This window comes from Carcharhinus amblyrhynchos, chromosome 31 (genome assembly GCF_965287045.1).
Source record: "Carcharhinus amblyrhynchos chromosome 31, sCarAmb.v2.hapA, whole genome shotgun sequence".
NCBI lineage: Eukaryota > Metazoa > Chordata > Chondrichthyes > Carcharhiniformes > Carcharhinidae > Carcharhinus > Carcharhinus amblyrhynchos.
The window spans coordinates 17855572-17876003 of NC_137354.1; the positions used below are offsets into that span (position 1 = coordinate 17855572).

At 47.4% G+C, this 20432-nt stretch overlaps 1 protein-coding gene across 5 annotated transcripts in view; it reads left to right on the plus strand.

The window, feature by feature from the left end:
* The window catches only part of ptpn20 (protein tyrosine phosphatase non-receptor type 20), a 276596-nt gene that overhangs the window by 53233 nt on the left and 202931 nt on the right, over positions 1-20432 (plus strand). For all 5 annotated transcript variants that reach the window (XR_013889733.1, XM_080215794.1, XM_080215796.1 and 2 more), the window contains exons 4-5: positions 7652-7717; positions 14430-14615. Coding sequence is in view for 4 of the 5 variants with exons in the window: in XM_080215794.1 (XP_080071920.1) it covers positions 7652-7717; positions 14430-14615 (252 nt within the window). In the remaining variant the exon portion in view is untranslated. The remainder of the gene's footprint in view (positions 1-7651; positions 7718-14429; positions 14616-20432) is intronic.

Here is a 20432-nt window from a genome sequence, read left to right on the forward strand (position 1 = left end):
ATTGAATCTGTTGTAGTGTAACCAACAGTAAGAAACTGTAAGGGTCAGTAAACCACATAACCAATGACAGAATGATGTGATGACCAGCTGACTCAGTATGGATTAGAAGATGTTGGAAATTGTGGGAAACTTGGAATGGCCCAGGGAGAGGCCTCAAGTTCCTTTGTTAAACCTTTTTCTTTGATTTATAATTTGGAATAAGTTTTATTACATTTTTATTTTCCTTCTGGATCAAAAATCTGCCCCAAGTTGACCTCCCCAACTCTTAAATGAGCTGTCTTGGACCACGAGCTAAAATATCACTCACCTAGTGTAGCAGGCCCACTTGCTATACGCAAAACATGCGCAGGTAAGTCAGAATAGCATGTCTACAGAGCAGGAGGCCATTTGACTCATCGTAGCTTCATGGACTCTCCAGAAGTGGATCCCACACAGGCCCTCCCCTCCCCTCTATCACTGTAAGCCCACACATCTACCATGGTTAATCTACCTAATCTGCACATCATTGGACACTAAGGGGCAATTTAGCATGGCCAATCCACCTAACCTGCACGTCTGCTCTTTGTAATATATATCATTGTTTTGGAAGAAAATGTAGCTGGTCTGATTAGCAGGTTTGCAGATGATACTAAGATTGCTGGAGTTGTGGAAAGCGATGAAGGTTGTTGGAGAATACAGTAGGATATAGATAGGCTGGAAAATTGGGCAGAGAAATGGCAGATAGAATTTAATCCAGACAAAGGTGATTTTGGTCGATCCAATTAAGGTGGGAGCTATAGAATAAATGGCAGAATCATCAGGAGCAGAGACACACAAAGATCTGGGAGTACAGGTCCACAGATCCTTAAAAGTGGCAGCACAGATGGAAAAGGCGGTGAAGAAAGCATATGGCATGCTTGACTTCATCGGATGGGGCATCGAGTACAAGAGTTGGCCAATTATGTTGCAGTTATATAAAATGTTGGCTGGGCCACATTTAGAATACTGTGTCTAATTTTGGTCGCCAGACTGCCAGAAGGATGTGGAGGTTTTGGAGGGAGCGCAGAAAAAGTTTACCAGGATGTTGCCTGGTATGGAGGGTATTACACACAAGCTTTCGAGGTTTCCCTCTTCGTCAGGTGAATGGAGAGTACTGGCCTCAGACAGAGCATATAACAGCACAGACAGTTTACAGGTTACTGATTAGAATGCAAATCTTTACACCTAACCTGCTATTCAAGTCTTAAAGTGGCCAACAATGTGAGCGGAAGGAGCATTGAGCGCAGGTTAAAGAGATGTGTATTGTCTCCAGACAGTGCAGTAAGTGAGGCTCCACATCATGGAGGGTATTAGCCATGAGGAGAGATTAAATAAACTGGGATTGTTCTCCCTGGAAAGACGGAGGCTGAGAGGCGGGCTGTTAGTTTATGAAATTATGAGGGGCATAGATAAAATGAACAGTTGGAAGCTTTTTCCAGAAATGACAATGACAAGAAGGCACAAGTTCACGGTAAGGTTCAGCAGAGGTGTACGAGGGAGGTTTTTACAGAGAAAGTAGTGGGGGCCTGGAATGCACTGCCAGGTCAGGTGGTTGAAGCAGACATGTTAGCAACATTTAAGACTTATCTGGATAGACACGTGAACAGGTGGGGAATAGAGGGATGCAGGCGGTTGGTCTAGATAGGACAATGTAATTGACGCAGGCTTGGTGGGCTGAAGGGCCTGTTCCTGTGCTGTACTGTTCTTTGTGTTCTTTAAACACCAAGAGGCAATTTAGCATGGCTGATCCACCTAACCTGCACATCTTTGAACACTAAGGGACAATTTAGTATGGTGAACCTACATGACCTACACATCTTTGACACAAAGGAGCAATTTAGCACGGCCAATCCACCTAACCCGCACATCTTTTGGACTGTGGGAGGAAGCCGGAGTACCCGGAGGAAACCCACGCAGACACGGGGAGAATGTGCAAACTCCACACAGTCATCCGAGGCTGGAATCGAACCCAGGTCCCTGACACTGTGAGGCAGCAGTGCTAACCATTTTGCCACCTGAGGAGGGGCAGAGTGGGGGCGAGGGTGGAATTAATTTGATCGCTCTTTCAAAGAGGTGGCACTGCAATAATGAATGGGACGGGCTCCTTCCATGTTATACACCTCCGTGATTGGGTATCTGAGCTTAGGAAGGAGCCAAGGAGCAGGGAAAAAAGTTTCAGTAAGAAGGCAAATTGAAATAAAATTGAAAAACTATTCAGGAGGGATGGAAGATTACAGAAGAATGGAATTACAGATTCAGTCACAATTGGTGCCAAATTAGAAATAGTTTTACTCAATGAGCCAACAACTGAGTTAACACTGATCACATTAAGTTACATTTACGATTTGAATAATTTTGTCCACCGGGTTTTATCTCCTCTCTTCTGCTCCCCTTCGAAATACCCTGCCTCTGTACTTATGTGTCTGAATCCACGAGCCCCAGGCAGCACCCACCCCACCCATAGCCACCCACCCCACCCCCCCAGTTAGAAATAAAACACAAACTTGTTTTTAAATAGCATCCTTCACAACCTTAACATTTCTCAAAGCAAATCAGTCAAGGACCACAGGACGTAGGAGCAGATGTAGGCCATTCAGCCCATCGAGTCTGCTCTGCCATTCCATAAGAGTCCTTGAATATCTTTAATACAGAGCTAGATAGATTCTTGATTAACAAGGTGGGGGCGGGGGTGGGTGAAAGGTTACTGGGGGTCGGCAGGAATGTGGGGTTGAAGTGACAATCAGATCAGCCCTGACCGTATTGATTGGGGTAGCAGGCTCGAGGGGCCGAGTGGCCTGCTTCAGCTCTGATGTCATAAGATGTAGGAGGAGAAGTAGGCCATTCGGCCCATCGAATCTGCTTCACCGTTCGATAAGATCGTGACTGATCTGATGTGATAATCCTCAACTCCACTTTCCCGCCTTATCCCCATAACCTTCTGGATTAAAAATCTGTCTGTCTCAGCCTCAAACATACTTAACAACCAGCCTCTACAGCCCTCTGTGGTAAAGAATTCCACAGGTTCGCTACCCTCTGAGAGAAGAAATTCCTCCTCACCTCTGTCTCAAAAGGGTGACTCCCTTACTCTGAGATTATGTCCTCTGGTCCCAGACTCTCCCACACGGGGAAACAACCTCTCAGCATCTACCCTGCCAATACGCTGAGAATCCCATTACCAGAGTTTTACCATCCCATCCCTCACGGGATTTTATAGTTTCAAGACAAACAAGGCTGTAAAATCCCGCCCAGTAAGGTCACCACTCATTCTTCTAAACTCCGTTGAGTACAGGCCCAACCTACTCAACATTTCCTCATCAGAAAATCCCTCCATATCCGGGATTGACCTAGTGAACCTTCTCTGGGCTGCCTCCAATACATCTTCCCCTAGATACAGGGACCAAAACTGCTCACAGCATTCCAGGTGCTAAGGTGCCGCCATACCTGGGAAGTGCAAGGGACTGTGGCCAATTTGCACCCAGCAAGATCCAAGAGGCAGCAATGAGTTAAATTACCAGGTTTTTGCCATGTTAGTCATAGGTTGAGGGGTGGCCAAGGCAGTGAAAGAGTTCCTTTGCTCTTCTTCAGCGATCATCACAAAAAACTTAACATCCAACTTGGGGCCAGATATATCTCACCTGAAAGGTTGTACCTCTGACAATGCAGCAATCCCTCCCCAACACTGTGCTCAAGTCTGAATTGCACATAATGACCCACACATATACATACACAGAATTACACGCATATATACATAGACACAGGCAGATATGTTTGTTACCCATATTGTCAATTCTACAAACATCACTGCTGCAAAAGGATATTTCTACCCGTCTGCTCATCTTTATTCCCACAGTAGGGGGATTGGTAGATGCGCCATTCCAAGATACATTGACACAATATTCACTTCTGGCCTTGGGTCATTGTTTGTGCTGAGTTTGCACATTCTCCCCGTGCCAGCGTAGATTTCCTCCGGTGCTACAGTTTCCTTCCACACTCCAAAGATGTGCAGGTTAGGTGGATTGGCCATGTTAAATTGTCCCTTAGTGTCCAGAGATATGTAGGTTAGGGGAACTGGCCATGCTAAATTGTCCCTTAGTGTCCAAAGATATGTAGGTTAGGGGGATTGGCCATGCTAAATTGTCCCTTAGTGTCCAAAGATATGTAGGTTAGGTGGATTGGCCATGTTAAATTGTCCCTTAGTGTCCAGAGATATGTAGGTTAGGGGAACTGGCCATGCTAAAATGTCCCTTAGTGTCCAGAGATATGTAACTTAGGGGAACTGGCCATGCTATATTGTTCCTTGGTGTCCAAAGATATGTAGGTTAGGGAGATTGGCCATGCTAAAATAACAAATCTTGTCCCATAATTAGAGGCATTTGTGAGGCTAATATTAACAGTTACAGGGGATAGGGTCAGGATTGGATGCTCTTCTGGACAGTCATGCAGATTCAATGGATTGAATGGCCTCCTTCTGCACTGGAACAATTCTATGATTCTATGTCAGGTACCTTGATCAGCAAGTGACTAATGAGGAGTGTCTTTGACTAATGGAGGGAGTTGTTGAAAGATCCACTGTGGTTTCAGATCTGGGCAGTGAGGTGGGGGGGAGGGGGGGACAGTGATAATGAGTCAGATATAGAAAGGAGCTACCGTGACATGGCAGAATCCTCATTCACAAGTTGACAAGTTATTTGTGTCTGACCGCATTGGAAGGGAGACCGGCGCAAGATGGCTTTCTTGCGAGCCCAATTCTCCTCAGTTGCTACTAATTAAAAGTTGTGTCTTGGGCGAAAATCGGAACTATCTGCAATTTCCAATGGGTGATTTTTTTTTTGGAAGATAGCCACGCAGTTGTCTCACAACAGCAGTGGGGGGGTAGTGAAGAATGGAAAACAGCAACCCATTCTGCAATTCCTACAGGAAGGCAGTAGCCATCATTTGTTGTGAAGGGGGGAGGTGATGGTCTAGTGGTATCGTTGCTAGACTATCAATCCAGAAACTCAGCTAACATTCTGGGGACCTGGGTTCAAATCCCATGTGGCAGTTGGTGGAATTTGAATTCAATAAAAGCTATCTGGAATTAAGAATCTACTGATGACTGTGAAACCATTGTCGGAAAAACCCATCTGGTTCACTAACGTCCTTTAGGGAAGGAAACCTGCCGTCTTTACTCAGTCTGGCCTACATGTGACTCCAGAGCCACAGCAATGTGGTTGACTCTCAACTGCCCTCCAAGGGCAAATAGGGATGGGTAATAAATGTTGGCAAACCAGCGAAGCCCGTGGCCCATGAATTACTGAAAAAAAAGGATACATTGGATATAGTTCTTCGAAAAGACCATGATAATATTGATTCAGTTGGGACCAGGTTTTGACTTGCTGATGCTCTGACACCCATTGGTACTTTATTCATTCATGGGACATGGGCATTGCTGGCTGGGCCAGCATTTATTGCCCATCCCTTGTTGCCCGAGGGCAATTGAGAGTCAACCACATTGCTGTGGCTCTGGAGTCGCATGTAGGCCAGACTGGGTAAGGATGGCAGATTTCCTTCCCTAAAGGATATTAGTGAACCAGATGGGGTTTTCCAACAATGGATTAATGGTTATCCGTAAATTCTTAATTCTACCATCTGACAGATTTCCTTCCCTAAAGGATATTAGTGGACCAGATGGGTTTTTCCAACAATGGTCATCAGTAGATTCTTAATTCTAGATTTTTGAAAAAATTGAATTCAAATTCCACCATCTGCCATGGCAGGATTCGAACCCAAGTCCCCAGAACATTAGTTAAGTTTTTGGGTTAATAGTCTAGCAATAATGCCATTAGGCTATCACAACCCACTATTGGTACTGGCTGAGTCTCTCAACCAGGGAGACTCCTTTTGGAGTGACAGTGGTACGAGGGAGAGTTTGCTGCACTGAGTGCAGAGTGTCAGTAGCAGCTCACTAAAGCTCGTGGTCTCTGGTGCATCCCAGCACCAACATGACAAACGCTCCTCAGCTAATACCGTGATTGGTATTCCGTTGCCTAGGCAACCATGGAGTTCAGTACATTAAAAAAGCTGCCAGGGCTAATAGGAGCGGCATACCAGACTCTAAATTAGGTGGATTGTGCGAACGTGAACCCAGTCTGTGGTGTTGTTCATTACACAAAAGGCAGGACAAAGACGGGAGCCTTGGTTGGCTAATGTCAGCCAGATCCGAATTCCTGGGAAATATCTTCCCTCGCCTCTGTCACAAGCACAAAGGGGAAGACCGTTAACCAGCCTCATGGGTTATTTTAATGCCAAGTCACAGCCTTCAAACGTTTCCTCACAAAATATAAAGGCCTCTCGCTGAGGCTAATATTCCTTGATAAATAATTTCCAAAATGGAGCTGCAGAGTACACGGTCAAAGACCATGGCCACGCTCGACGCAAGACAAAGACCATCGGTGGCACAGTGGTTAGTGCTGCTGCCTCACAGCGCCAGGGATCTGGGTTCAATTCCAGCCTCGGGTCACCCTCCATGAGGAGTCTGCACATTCTCCCCATGTCTGTGTGGGTTTCCTCTGTGTGCTCTGGTTTCCTCCCACAATCTGAGAGACATGCTGGTTAGGGTGCTTTGGCCTTGCTAAATTCTCCCTCGGTGTACCCAAACAGGTGCCAGAATGTGGCGACTAGGGGATTTTCACAGTAACTTCATTGCAGTGTTAATGTCACCTACAATAATAAATAAACTTTAAAAACTCTCCTTCAGACTTTCAAAAGAATACTTTCCCCGCTTCTCTTGCAGATTCATGTAAAATGCTCTGTACTATCCATACTGGGATAAGGCTTACAATGAAAAGTTAAAGTTTATTTACTGGTCACAAGTAGGCTTACATTAACATTGCAATGAAGTTACTGTGAAAATCCCCTAAATGGAATACCTGATCCAAACATGGTTTCTTTACGGAAGCTGTCAAATGGTGGCATTATTTTTAAATTTATTCATTGACATAGTATTGGCCATTCCTGAGGGGCATAGCTGTGGTTCTGGAGTCACAGTAGACCAGGGTAAAGACAATCTTCCCTTCGTGTCCGATGATGTACAGGGTAAATATATGGGGTTATGGGATAAGGGCCTGGGTAAAATGTGGAGAGGTGCTACAAACTCAATGGGCCAAATGGCCACCTCCTGCACTGTAGGGATTCCATGGTAAAACCAATTTGGTTCACTAAGGCTCTTCAAGGAAAGGGAATCTGCCATCCTCACCCGGTCAGGCCTACATGCGACTCCAAAGGGCATTACTGAACCAAATGGGTTTTTATGACAATCGACAATGGTTTCGTGGTCATCATTAGACTTTTAATTCCAGATTTTTACTGAATTCACTTTTCACCATCTGCCGTGGTGGGATTTGAACCCGGGTCCCCGGAGCATTACCCTGGATCTCTGGAATACCACTGCCTCCCCCTATTGAAGGGCTGCATGCTGTTGCTTTGTTTAAGAGTGCATGCTCTACCGGTATTATTGCAACAGAACGGGGACCGTCACTGTTCCCCTGCCATACGGATGGACTGATCTCCGAGATCTTGCTTTGCCTTCCCTCCTCTCGGGTATCTGGTACTGGTTGTGACGGCTCTCTCACCCTGTTTGTCGTTGTGTTTTCAGATGCATGTTTACTCGCTGGGAGTGACACTGTACTGGGCGGCAGACTATCAGCTTCCTGAGACACAGGTGAGAAGCCACGGAGAAGGTATCCAAATTGCATTTGGATTTTTGATTTGATTTATTATTGTCACATAATAAGTGAAAAGTATTATTTCTTGTGCGCTATACAAGGCGTACCATTCATAGAGAAGGAAATGAGAGAGTGCAGAATGTAGTGTTACAGTAATAGCTAGGGTGCAGAGAAACATCAACTTAATGCGAGGTAAGTCATTCAAAAGTCTGGCAACAGCAGGGAAGAAGCTGTTTGTGAGCTGATTGGTAGGTGAACTCAGACCTTTGTATCTTTTTCCCAACGGAAGAAGGTGGAAGAGAAAATGTCCAGGGTGTGTGGGGTCCTTGATTATGCTGGCTGCTTTTCCGAGGCAGCAGGAAGTGTAGACAGAGTCCATGGATGGGAGGCTGGTTTGTGTGATGGCTTGGGGCTACGTTTACAACCCTTTGTAGTTTCTTGCGGTCTTGGGCAGAGCAGGAGCTGTGATACAACGAGAAAGAATGCTTTCTATGGTGTAGCTGGAAAAGTTGGTGAAAGTCGTAGCTGACATGCTGAATTTCCTTAGTCAACAGCTTGTCCTGTGTTTGGAGAAGCATACAGCATGGATACAGTCAAGTGACTAAGAAAACCAAGCTGCCCCTACTGATAGCTGCCTCTATTTCTACACAGGCAGAGCTGATCCTTGCCCAGCATCATGTGGGACTGTTTAAGGCTCAGTCAATGCCTTGGGATTTCTTTGGTTTGTCCATGGAATATCAGCATTGCTGGCAAGGTCAGCAATTATCACCCATCCTTAATTACCCTTGAGAAGGTAGCTCTGAGGCCTCACCCTGAATGTACAATTGACTTGCTAGGGCCCATATCAGAGGCAGTTAAGAGTCAGCTGCATAGCAGTGGCGCTGGAGTCACATGTAACCCAGACTGTGTAAGGATGGCAGATTTCCTTCTCTAATGGGCACTGATGAACCAAATTGGTTTCATCATAGAATCCTTACAATGGAGAAGGAAGCTATTTGGCCCATTGAGTCAGCACCGACTCTCTAACAAAGCATCTACCCAGACCCTTTTCTTGTAGCACTGCATGTTTACTGCATACATTTTGGAACACTAAGGGGCAATTTATCATGGCCAATCAACCTAACCTGCACATCTTTGGACTGCGGGAGGAAATCGGAGCACTCGGAGGAAACATATTTGATGACAATCCTGTTATTACTTGGTGACTTGGGTGGTACAGGTGGCACTGTGGTTAGCACTGCTTCCCCATAGTGCCAAGGACCCGGGTTCGATTTCCAGCTTGGGTGACTATCTATGTGGAGTTTGCACATTCTACCCATATCTGCACGGGTTTCCTACAGGTGCCCCAGTGTCCTCCACTTGCCATGCTAAATTGTACGTTAGCATCAGGGGGATTAGCTAGGGTAAATGCATAGGGTTATGGGATAGGACCGAAGTGGGATTGTGGTTGATGCAGACTTGATGGGCCAAATGGCCTCCTTCGGCACTGTAGGATTGTATAATTCAAAGGGTCTCTCAAAGGAGGGGATCGAGTGTGAGGGAAGGAATTTGAGAGCCTTGACAACTGGAGGTACAGCCAGGAATAGCAGGGCAAAGAAAATTGAGGATGAATTCGAGGATAGATTTGGAGGAGTGCAGAGACTTTGGAGGGTTGCAGAGCTGAAGGCAGTTACTGAGATAGGAAGGGGGGGGAGTGGGGGTTGCCGTGTGAGGCATTGATAGGATTTAATAACAAAATGAGGGTTTTGAAATCAAGATCTAGTCAAACTGGGAGTCAATGTAGGCCAGAAGAATATGGGAAATAGGAGAAGGCCATTCAGCCCCTCGAGCCTGCACTGCCATCAACAGTAGCCTCACAGGCCCAGGGACCCAGGGTCGATTCCAGTCAATTGGATCATGGCTATTTTACTACCTTGATATCCTTTTTCCCTACTATCCCCAAATGCCTCGATATCTTTAATATCTAGGAATCTATTGATCTATTGAATGGAATGGAATGAGGCTTGAGATGTCCCACCCAGGCTGGACAACGTTGGAGAGGTGTTGGAGGAAACTAGCATGGGTAACCATGTAAAAGGCTGTAGATAGATTGAGAAGGACAAGTGGGAAGGGAGAGTTTGCCACAGTTGCAGTCACCCCAGGGGTAATTTGTGACCATAGAATCCCTATGGTGCAGAAGGAGGCCATTCGGCCCATCAAGCCTACACTGACAACAGGCCCTATCCCTGTAACCTCACGTAGTTAACCTAGCTAATCCTCCTGACACTAAGGGGCAATTTAGCGTGGCCCATCCACCTAATCTGCACATTTTTGCACTGTGGGAGGAAACCGGAGCACCCGGAGGAAACCCACGCAGACACGGGGAGAATGTGCAGACTCCACACAGACAGTGACCCAAGACCAGTATTGAACCCGGGTCCCTGGCGCTGTGAGGCAGCAGCGCTGACCACTTTGTAGGGGCTGTTTCTCTGCTATAACTCCAGAAACCTGGCTCAGGCCCAAGTGTTTTATTTTGGGAGCTTGATTTAGTGTGTTTGGGAATGCACCAAGCATCATAATGAGAAAAGTGCCTTTTCGCTGAGTTGGGCAAACGGAATACAAATCAGCTCGGCTCTCCGTCCGCACATCTCTGTGTTTACTCAACTGCTCACAAGCCCATCCTCTGCAGCAGGCCAGACTTAGAGCAGCTGTGCCAGTGATACTCTGATATACGAAATTATTATCCTTTTCAGTTCAATGCTCCCCTCCGTAACACCGTCCGTAAATGCACTATTAAAACTGAAAGTAAATCAAGTTTTGCTCTGTCACTCGCTGAACAAAAGGCAGAGCTCAGGGTGGAAGAGATATTTGTCAAATCTACACATAAGGCACGTACAGTGATATTCCTGCCCCTCTCCTGTGTTCCCAAACAAAATGTTGAGAATATTCTACGGGCTTTCCCATCTTTTCGTGTCACTGCTGTCTTCGGAATATGGGATCTCTCTCATCCCAAATGTGAACGCAAATTCAACATCTCATCCAGAAGATGGCCCCGCTGACAATGCAGCCCTCCCTCAGTACTGCACGGGAGTGTCGAGCCTGCATTAAATGCTGAGGCCTCAGGTAGTAATGGGCCCACAGCTTTCTGATTCGAATGGGCAGCACGGTGGCACACTGGTTAGCACTGCTGCCTCACAGCGCCAGGGACCCGAGTTCAATTCCAAAGTCAGGTCACTGTCTGTGTGGAGTTTGCACATTCTCCTCATTTCAGCGTGGGTTTCCTCCGGGTGCTCCGGCTTCTTCCCACAGTCCAAAGATGTGTAGGTTTGGTGGATTGTCTATGCTAAATGGCCCCTTAGTGTCAGGGGGATTAGCTAGGGTAAATGCATGGGGTTATGGGAATAGGGCCTGAGTGGGATTGTGGTTGATGCAGGCTCGATGGGCCAAGTGGCCTCCTTCTATACTGTAGGATTCTATGATTCAAATGGGAATACTCAGATGTTAAGACCCAGGCCAGAGACTTTAAGGTGTTTTATGAAGTTAGCCTAAACCCTCAGTTTTACATTTAATTTTGGCATGAGGCTGAGCGTAAGGTGTGTCATTCCAGGTAGGACTCAAGTGACCCACTAGGGAGCTTTTATCAAACAAAGTTTATTTAGGAGCACCATTAGAATATAACAAAAAAAACTTCTACCAATTACAAAACTTAACATAACACAGTATAATCTTTAACAGCTAGCTATCTCTGTTGTTCCAAGTTGAACATCATCCCACAGACATATACCCTTCTTTAGGCTCTTAAAAGCAAATTGCTACAGATGCTGGAATTCAAAACAAAATAAATGCTGGAGAATCTGAGCGGGTCTGGCAGCATCTGTAGAGAGGGAATAGAGCCATCGTTTTGAGTCTAGATGACCCTTCATCAGAGCTATGACGCATCCAGACTTGAAACATTGGCAGTTGTTCACGCCCTGTCACTGCTGCCACCGAGAATGGACAATGAAGCAGGGTCGGAGAATCTCAGCCGAGGGCAAAGTTCGAGAATCCCAGCCATGGGTATAGTCGGAGGATCTGGCATGCAGCCCTGTTCTATCTCCACAAATCATAGAATCTCTAAAGTGCAGAGTGAGGCCATTCAGCCCATCAAACTGCATCAACAACCATCCCACTCAGGTCCTATTACCATAACCCCCCCATATTTACATAACCCCCCTGGCAATTTACCAAGGCACATCTATCCAACCTGCACATCTTTGGACGTGAAGGGGCAATACAGGGAAGTGATGGCCTTGTGGTATTATTGCTAGGCTATTAATCTAGAAACGCTGTTAATGTTGTTTGGACCTGGGTTCGAATCCCACCACGGCAGATGGTAGAATTTGAATTCAATAATTTAAGAACCTACCGATGGTCATGAACCCATTGTTGGAAAAACCCATCTGGTTCACTCATGTCCTTTAGGGAAGGAAATCTGCCGTCCTTACCCGGTCTGGCCTACATGTGACTCCAGAGCCACAGCAATGTGGTTGACTCTCAACTGCTCTTGGGCAACTAGGGATGGGCAATAAATGTTGGCCCAGCCAGCGACACCCATGTCCCATGAATGATTAAAAAAAAAATGAGCATGGCCGAGCCACCTAATCTTCACATTTTTGGACTGTGAGAGGAATCCTGCGCAGACATGGAGAGAACGTCCACACAGGTAGTGGCCCAAGGCTGGAATTGAACCCGAGTCCCTGGCACTGTGAGGCTGCTGTTGATGGCAGCAACTGGACTTTTTTTGGGTCACACAAGGGCCTTTGGTGGCCCAAGGGGTGAGAGGTGCGAGCTTTGCTTTCATGGTGCCCAATTTAATGACCATCGCCCACACCCTCCTCATCACAGTTGATTCCCAGGGGTGGTGGTGGCATGGGGGGTTGGGGGTGGTGGTGGCATGTGGGGTGGGGGGGGGAGTGGTAGTGGCATGGGGGTTGGGGGGGAGTGGACACTGCAACATTCATCCTATGCTTCTTCCATTAAAATGGACGTTTTTGCAGGAACCCTCAATCTCTCACAAAAAACGTTGCAAGGATTTTTTTCTGGCAATGTTTTTAAAGTTGAAATAATTTTGTAGGCGACTCATTGTTGTTTTAAGTAATAAACAGTTTATTGCCAATGATATTTATTTATACACAAACTAGGGTCCGATAGAACTACAATAAACATCTACTCTCATCTCCTCCCTGGCTCCAGCTGTGGTTCCTCCCCCACCCGGGACTCGTGTCCTTGGACCCAATTGCCTCGGTTTCCCACACAGTCTCTCTGATCCAATTACATGGCTCAAAAGGATCGCCCCCTTAAAGGGGCCATGCCTACCACAAAAGAACAAAGAACATTACAGCACAGGCCCTTTGGCCCTCCAAGCCTGTACCAACCATGCTGTCCATCTGAACTAAAACCCCTATTCTCCTGGGGACTATATAAGAACATAAGAACTAGGAGCAGGATTAGACCATTTGGCCCCTCGAGTCTGCTCCACCATTCAATAAGATCATGGCTGATCTTTTTCTGGACTCAGGTCCATTTACCCGCCCGCTCACCATAACCCTTAATTCCTTTACTGTTCAAAAATTTATCTATCCTTGCCTTAAAAACATTAAATGAGGTAGCCTCAACTGCTTCACTGGGCAGGGAGTTCCACAGATTCACAACCCTTTGTGTGAAGAAGTTGCTCGTCAACTCAGTCCTAAACCTGCTTCCCCTTATTTTGAGGCTATGCCCCCTAGTTCTAGTTTCACCCACCAGCGGAAACAACTTCCCTGCTTCTATTCCTTTCATAATTTTGTATACTTCTATAAGATCTCCCCTCATTCTTCTGAATTCGAATGAGTATAGCCCCAGTCTACTCAGTCTCTCCCTATAAGCCAACCCTCTTGGAATCAACCTAGTGAATCTTCTCTGCACCCCCTCCAGTGCCAGTATATCCTTTCTATTCCCAATCCTATTCATGGATTTGTCCAGCTGTCCCTTAAAATTCACTGTCGTATCTGTTTTTACTTTCTCTGCCGATAGCGAGTTCCAGGCACCCCCTGTGTAAAAAAAATCTTGCTGTGTACATCTACAAGAGCATGCAACAGATTTGTGTGAAGCATAAAATATCCCTCTAACCACCTCCCCTTTGAGAATGGCAGATAAGTGGCTACAGTGATCGCTGTTGACCGAGAAGGAACTCTTCCAGAAAATAAAAATTCAACAAAACCCACTCCAACTTACAAACCAAAGAAAAGGCTTAATAAAGAAACTTCATTACTCCAAACTTAAGGCCTCACCCTGGGCCATTCCAAATTCCCAACAATTTATACTGAGTCAGCTGATTATCATATCATTCTGTCATTGGTTACATGGTTTACAGGGTCAGCTGATCCTTACAGCTTGTTACCATTGGTCACACTATAGCAGATCCAATGTTATCCCCGGTTACATTCTAACAATCACAGAACAGTGATAGTGGAGTCGGACACTTTAGGAACTTTCAAGCGGTCATTGGATAGGCACATGGAGCACACCAGCATGATAGGGAGTGGGATAGCTTGGTCTTGGGTTTGGTCATAGCTCGGCACAACATCGAGGGCTGAAGGGCCTGTAATGTTCTACATCTCTGCAGGGTTGCTTCACTGCGGACGTAAGGCTTGCATTTTGAGTCTCTCGTTTTCTTACCCCAGCCTTTTTCCCCTTTCTGCCCCTCCACAGCCGGTCCAGCTCAGTGGGCGTCTGAACCACCTCCTGCTGAGCATGTGTGAGGACCTCCCGCACAGGAGAGTGTCGCTGGAGAGTATCTTGAACACTTGCGAAATGCATCGGCAGAGCTCAGGACTGCCCCCAGCCAGCTCGTGCCTCAGAAAACTCGTTCAACTGGTGCTGGGGAGCACAGGGGAGGTCAGTGATGCACTTTGCATTTAACCTTACTGGAGTACCCTGCCTGAATCCAGCGCTGAGATCTGTCCTGTTGGGTGACACATTTTAATTATCGAGCACAAGCGACATGATGCACATTGGGTTATATAATTAAAACTGAAAACCAGAGGTTTGATTTAATTAGTATGCGCACTAATGCTCTTAGTAAACATTGCTGCTATTGTGAAAGATTTCTCTCATTACTTACACTTTGGGCACGATCTTACCAGCCGTGCACGCCACACTCCCGCTGCGGCGAGGTTGGAGAACTTGGCCAAATCTCCGTTCACTGCGCCGGGATGGGAAAATCCCGCTGGTGTGAACAACCGTAACATTCCAGCCTACGTGTTTAGGGCATCGCGTTTCTCAAATGCTGGGATTAGGGTCAGGAATTTATTCCCTGGGGGGTGGTGGCAAACAGGGGCTGGGAATGTCTCCGGGTGCTGAACCCTCCTCCCCCCCACTCCTTCCTTGCCGGTGGGGGGGACAATCACTCATTGCTGTTCCCACCGGGATGCTCCCTTCGTTGACCCGTGGATGGTGTCGCAATGAGGTTGGAGAGTGGCCTTTTGGAATCGGGGAGGCTTCCTCGCTGGAGATTAGCAGCAAGCTGTGCTCTGCAATGAGTAAGAGCGAACACACTGCAAAGCGGAGGTGTCCTGAAACCAACATTTCAAAATCTTTAATCTTGGGGGTTTTGATTTGATTTGATTTATTATTGTCACACGTATTAGTATACAGTGAAACGTATTGTTTCTTGCGCACTGTACAGACAAAGCATACCGTTCATAGAGAAGGAAAGGAGAGAGTGCAGAATGCTACCGTCATAGCTAGGGTGTGGAGAAAGATTGAGAGAAAGGGTGGAGGGGTGTGGATGGAGGAGTGAGGCAGATAGACTCTTATACAGGGTGGCCTGTGACTCCTGTACCCAGGCAGGCAGGGAGGGCTTACAGGAGTACTGATTTGATTTGAATTTTTTTATTTGTTGATGTCGCTGGCTGGGCCAGCATTTATTGCCCATCCCTAGTTGCCCTTGAGAAGGTGGTGGTGAGCTGCCTTCTTGAATCGCTGCAGTCCATGTTGGGGGGATTCTGCGATGGTAACACAATTAAATATCAAGGGGCAGTGGTTAGAGCGTCTCTTATTGGTGATGGTCATTGCCTGGCATTTGTGTGGTGTGGTTGTTACTTGTCACTTGTAACAGAGGCAAGTAAGTGTTACAAGTTACAGTTGCAGGTGGTGAAGGACCCAACAAGAGGAAATAACATAATTGACTTCATCCTTATCAATCCGCTGGCTGCAGATGCATCTGTCCATGACAATATCAGTAAGAGTGACCATTGTACAGTCCTTGTGGAGAGGATGTTGGATTTGTCCTGCTTTTTATGTACAGGACATACCTGGGCAATCTTCCACATTGTTTGATAGATGCCAGTGTTGTAACTGTACTGGAAGACCATGGCGAGGGGAGCAGCAAGTCCTGGAGCACAAGTCTCCAGTAATATTGCTGGAATATTATCAGGGCCCTTTGCCTTTGTAGTATCCAATGCTTCCAGCTGTTTCATGATATCATGAGGAGTGAATCGAATTGGCTGGAGACTGACATCGAAGATGTTGGGGACCACTGGAGGAGGCTGAGAAGGAGTTGGCAGTTCTGGCTGAAGATGGTGCGAATGTTTCAGCCTTATGCTTTGCACTGATGTAGACTCCTCCATCATTGAGGACGGGGATATTTGTGGAGCCTCCTCGTCCAGTGAGTTGTTTAATTGTCCACCACCATTCTCAACTGGATGTGGAAGGACTGCAGAGCTTAGATCTGATCCGTTGGTGGTGGGAGCACTTAGCCCTGTCTATCACTTGCTGTTTTTGCTATTTGGCATGCAAGTCGCCCTGTGTTATACCAGGTTGACACCTCATTTTTCGGTATGCCTGGTGCTGCCCCTGGCATAACCTCCCGCACTCTCCATTGAACCAGGGTTGAGCCCCTGGTTTGATGGTAAAGACTGAGTGGGGGATATGTCGGGCCATGAGGTTACAGATTGTGCTGGAGTACAGCCCTGCTGTTGGCCCACAGCCTCATGGATGCCCAGTCTGGAGTTGCTTGATCAGTTCGAAGCCTGTCCCATTTGGTACGGTGATAGTGCCACACAACACGATGGAGGCTATTCTCAATGTGAAGTGGGACTTCCTCTCCACAAGGACTGTACAGTGGTCACTCTCTCATGGACAGTTGCATCTGCAGCTGGCGGTTTGATAAAGATGAGGTCAAGTATGTTATTCCCTCTGGTTGGTTCCTTCACCACCTGCTGCAGACCCAGTCTAGCACTTATATCCTTTTCGGACCCAGCCAGTTTGATCAGTACTGCTGCTTGTCTTGGCGGTGGACATTGAAATCCCCCACCCAGAGTATATTTTGAGCCCTTGCCACCCTCAGTGCTTTCTCCAAGTGTTGTTCCACATGGAGAAATACTGATTCATCACCAAAGGAGGATGGTACCTGGTAACCAGTCAGAGGTTTCCTTCCCCATGTTTAACCTGAAGCCTTGAGACATCATGGGACTTGGAGTCAACGTCAAGGACTCACGGGGCAACTCCCTCCCGACTGTATAGCACTGTGTCGCTACCTCTGCCGGGTCTGGCCTGCCGGTGGGACAGGACATATCCACGGATGGTAATGGTGGTGTCTGGGGTGTTATCTGGTGTCTGGGTGGCACGGTAGCACAGTGGTTAGTACTGCTGCTTCACAGCTCCAGGGGACCTGGGTTCGATTCCTAGCCTGGGTCACTGTCTGTGTGGAGTTTGCACATTCTCCCAGTGTCTGCGTGGGTTTCCTTCAGGTGCTCTGGTTTCCTCCCACACTCCAAAGATGTGCGGGTTAGGTGGATAGGCCATGCTAAATTTCCCATTAGTGTCGGGGGGGACTAGTTAGGGTTTACACACGGAGTTATGGAGACAGGACCTGGGTGGGATTGTGGTCGGTGCAGACTCGATGGGCTGAATGGCCTCCTGCTGTACTGTAGGGATTCTACGATTAACTGAGTTTTGAATGAGGGATGTAGTCAGTACCTGGCAAGAGCTGACCCATGTGTTTCAAAGCAAAAAAAGCCAGCAGATGGTATTGAGAAATAAGAACGTTGGTTAGCTTTCCTTTGCCCGGGTAACACTGAGAATACCTGCAGAGATCAGGGGGCCATATTTGGAATGACTTGGCTTCCTGAATGGACATTACAGCTGGTGATACATTTAACCATTGAACTGTTCGGGGAAGAGCTGGTGGCGATCGGTAAACTATTCCCCAATAGTTTAGGGAATCGGAGTGATAAAAGCCTCAAAGCTGGCACCTCAGCACCACCCACGGTGAAGATGAGCCGAAAAATCCCAGTCTTTTTCCCTCCAGCTCTCCAAAATTGAACGGACGAAGGAACTTCCTCTGATGTTCACCAAGGTAGCTTAACCGAGACTGGGCCCAGCGCCAGGGAGTCCGGATTCGGATTCGGATCCGGTCAGGACTTCCCATTTTTCCGAGGTACACCTCGATTTGGTTGGGGGGGGGTGGGGTGCGAGAGCTGACAAACTGTAGGAATCAAACAGGAGCGTATCTGTCAGGGGAATCAGCACTGTATTCAGAGGCGTTCTTAGCCCCGAATACAGAAAGAGAAATCCGCCCTTGCTGTATGTATCGTGTTACAATCTCTATTTAATGTAGTGACAGCGCTGACTGCTCCAAGCACTTTCCGCTCGGTTGACTTCAGACAGTCCTAGTCAAAGCGCCCTGCCGTTTGTCAGCTGCTGAGTGGGTGGTGGGGGGGGGGGGGATGGTCACCCCTCCTGACAGGTTCTGAGCATTAGCAACGCAGACGTAATTCTCCCGAACGCAGCCGCCTTCAATCTGGAAAGCCTTGGGCACGGCTGACACCGCACCAGAGCCCCTCCGAACGAACCCTTGTTCAGTGACACATTTGTTGCCTTCCCGTGCACCATCTGTGATGCCAAATTCCAGGCTGGCGGTTGTCCCTGCCAACAAGCTGCTGGCAGCCGTCTTGACTCATTACCACCGCAGGGTTTTCTGTCGAATCCCAAAGGCTTCATTGAAGAGCAAGTGTCCCTTTCTCCCCGGGGAGGGGGGGGAGGTTGCGTGTGGTCAGCTGGCTATTGAGGCACCTTGCAAAGAAATTTGGGAAGGAGTGAGAGATGGGTGGGATTTCCCCTGAGTTTGGCAGAGTGTGGCAGCGGGCAGGAAAAGCGGCCTTGACACACCCCCCCCAACCAGCACCAACATTGCCCGACTGTTGGGAAATTGGCACGAGAAAGAAGGCCAGGAGTGTGTCCCGTGACTTAATTTAGTCTTTTAAAGACCGGACGGCCATTTTTAAAGGCCGCCCTAGTGCCATAGGGAATCTCCACATTCCACCACTTCCAGGGGCTAGTATCAGGGGGTGACCCTTTTTACCCCTGAGCGGTGCACTCACCAGCAGGAGAAGGCCACTCAGCCCCTTGAATCTACTCCGTCATTACTGGGGTGTAGGTGGGATTGAGGGCACAATCAGTTCTTCGTGAAAGGCAGAATAGGCTCGAGGGGCCGAATGGCCTGCTGCTCCCAGTTTAGACCATAAAACATAGGAACAGCATCAGGTCCGCTACACCATTCTATGAGATCATGGCCAATCTGTTGTGAAAATTCTCAATTCCACTTTCCCGCCTTATCCCCATAACCCTCGATTCCCTTACTGATTAAAAATTTGTCTGTCTCAGTCTCGAACATACTCAATGACTCAGTCTCTACAGCCCTGTGTGCTGAAGAATTCCACAGATTCAACACCCTCAGAGAGGAAATTCCTTCTTGTCTCTCTCTGAAATGGGTGACTCCCTTACCCTGAGATACCCTCTGGTCCTAGACTCTCCCACCAGGGGAAATATCCTCTCAGCATCGACCCTGTCGATCCCCCTGAGAATCCGCTCTGTCTCAATAAGGTTGCCTCTCATTCTTCTAAACTCCAGTGAATACAAGCCCAACTTACTCAACCTCTCCTCTTAAGGAAATCCCTCCGTACCCAGGATTGACCTGGTGAATCTTCTCTCGACTGTCTCCAGTGCTAGTATATCTTTCCTTAGACTGGGGGACCAAAACTGTTGACAGGGCGGCATGGTGGCGCAGTGGTTAGCACTGCTACCTCACAGCATCAGGGACCCAAGTTCAATTCCCAGCTTGGGTCACTGTCTGTGCAGAGTCTGCACATTCTCCCCGTGTCTGTGTGGGTTTCCTCCCAAAGTTCAAAGATGTAAATGGATTGGCCATGCTAAATTGTCCATTAGTGTCAGGGGGATTAGCAGGGTAAATATATGGGGTTACAAGGTTAGGGTCTGCGTGGCATTGTTGTCAGTGCAGGTTTGATGGGCCGAATGGCTTCCTTCTGCACTGTAGAGATTCTATGGTTCCAGGTGTGGTCTGACTAGCACCTTGGGTCTAACTGGTTCTGGTACATCCTCTCCCTTTATCCCAACACACCACCTTAGAATTTTCAATTCATCCATCAGAATATTACTCATCTGGTCCGCAATCCTTCCTGAGATAATCCTTAGGAAAGATCGAGGAAAGTACATGTTAAATACCTTTATTTGAGCATCAATGCTGACCTGATCGAGGTGTACAAGATTATGAGGGACATGGACAGAATGGATAAGGAGCAGCTGTACCCCTGTGTGGAAGGGTCAGCCACAAGGTGATATAGGTTCAAAGTGAGGAGCAGGAGATTTAGGGGGGATGTGAGGAAAATCATTTTTACCACAGGGTGGTGAGGG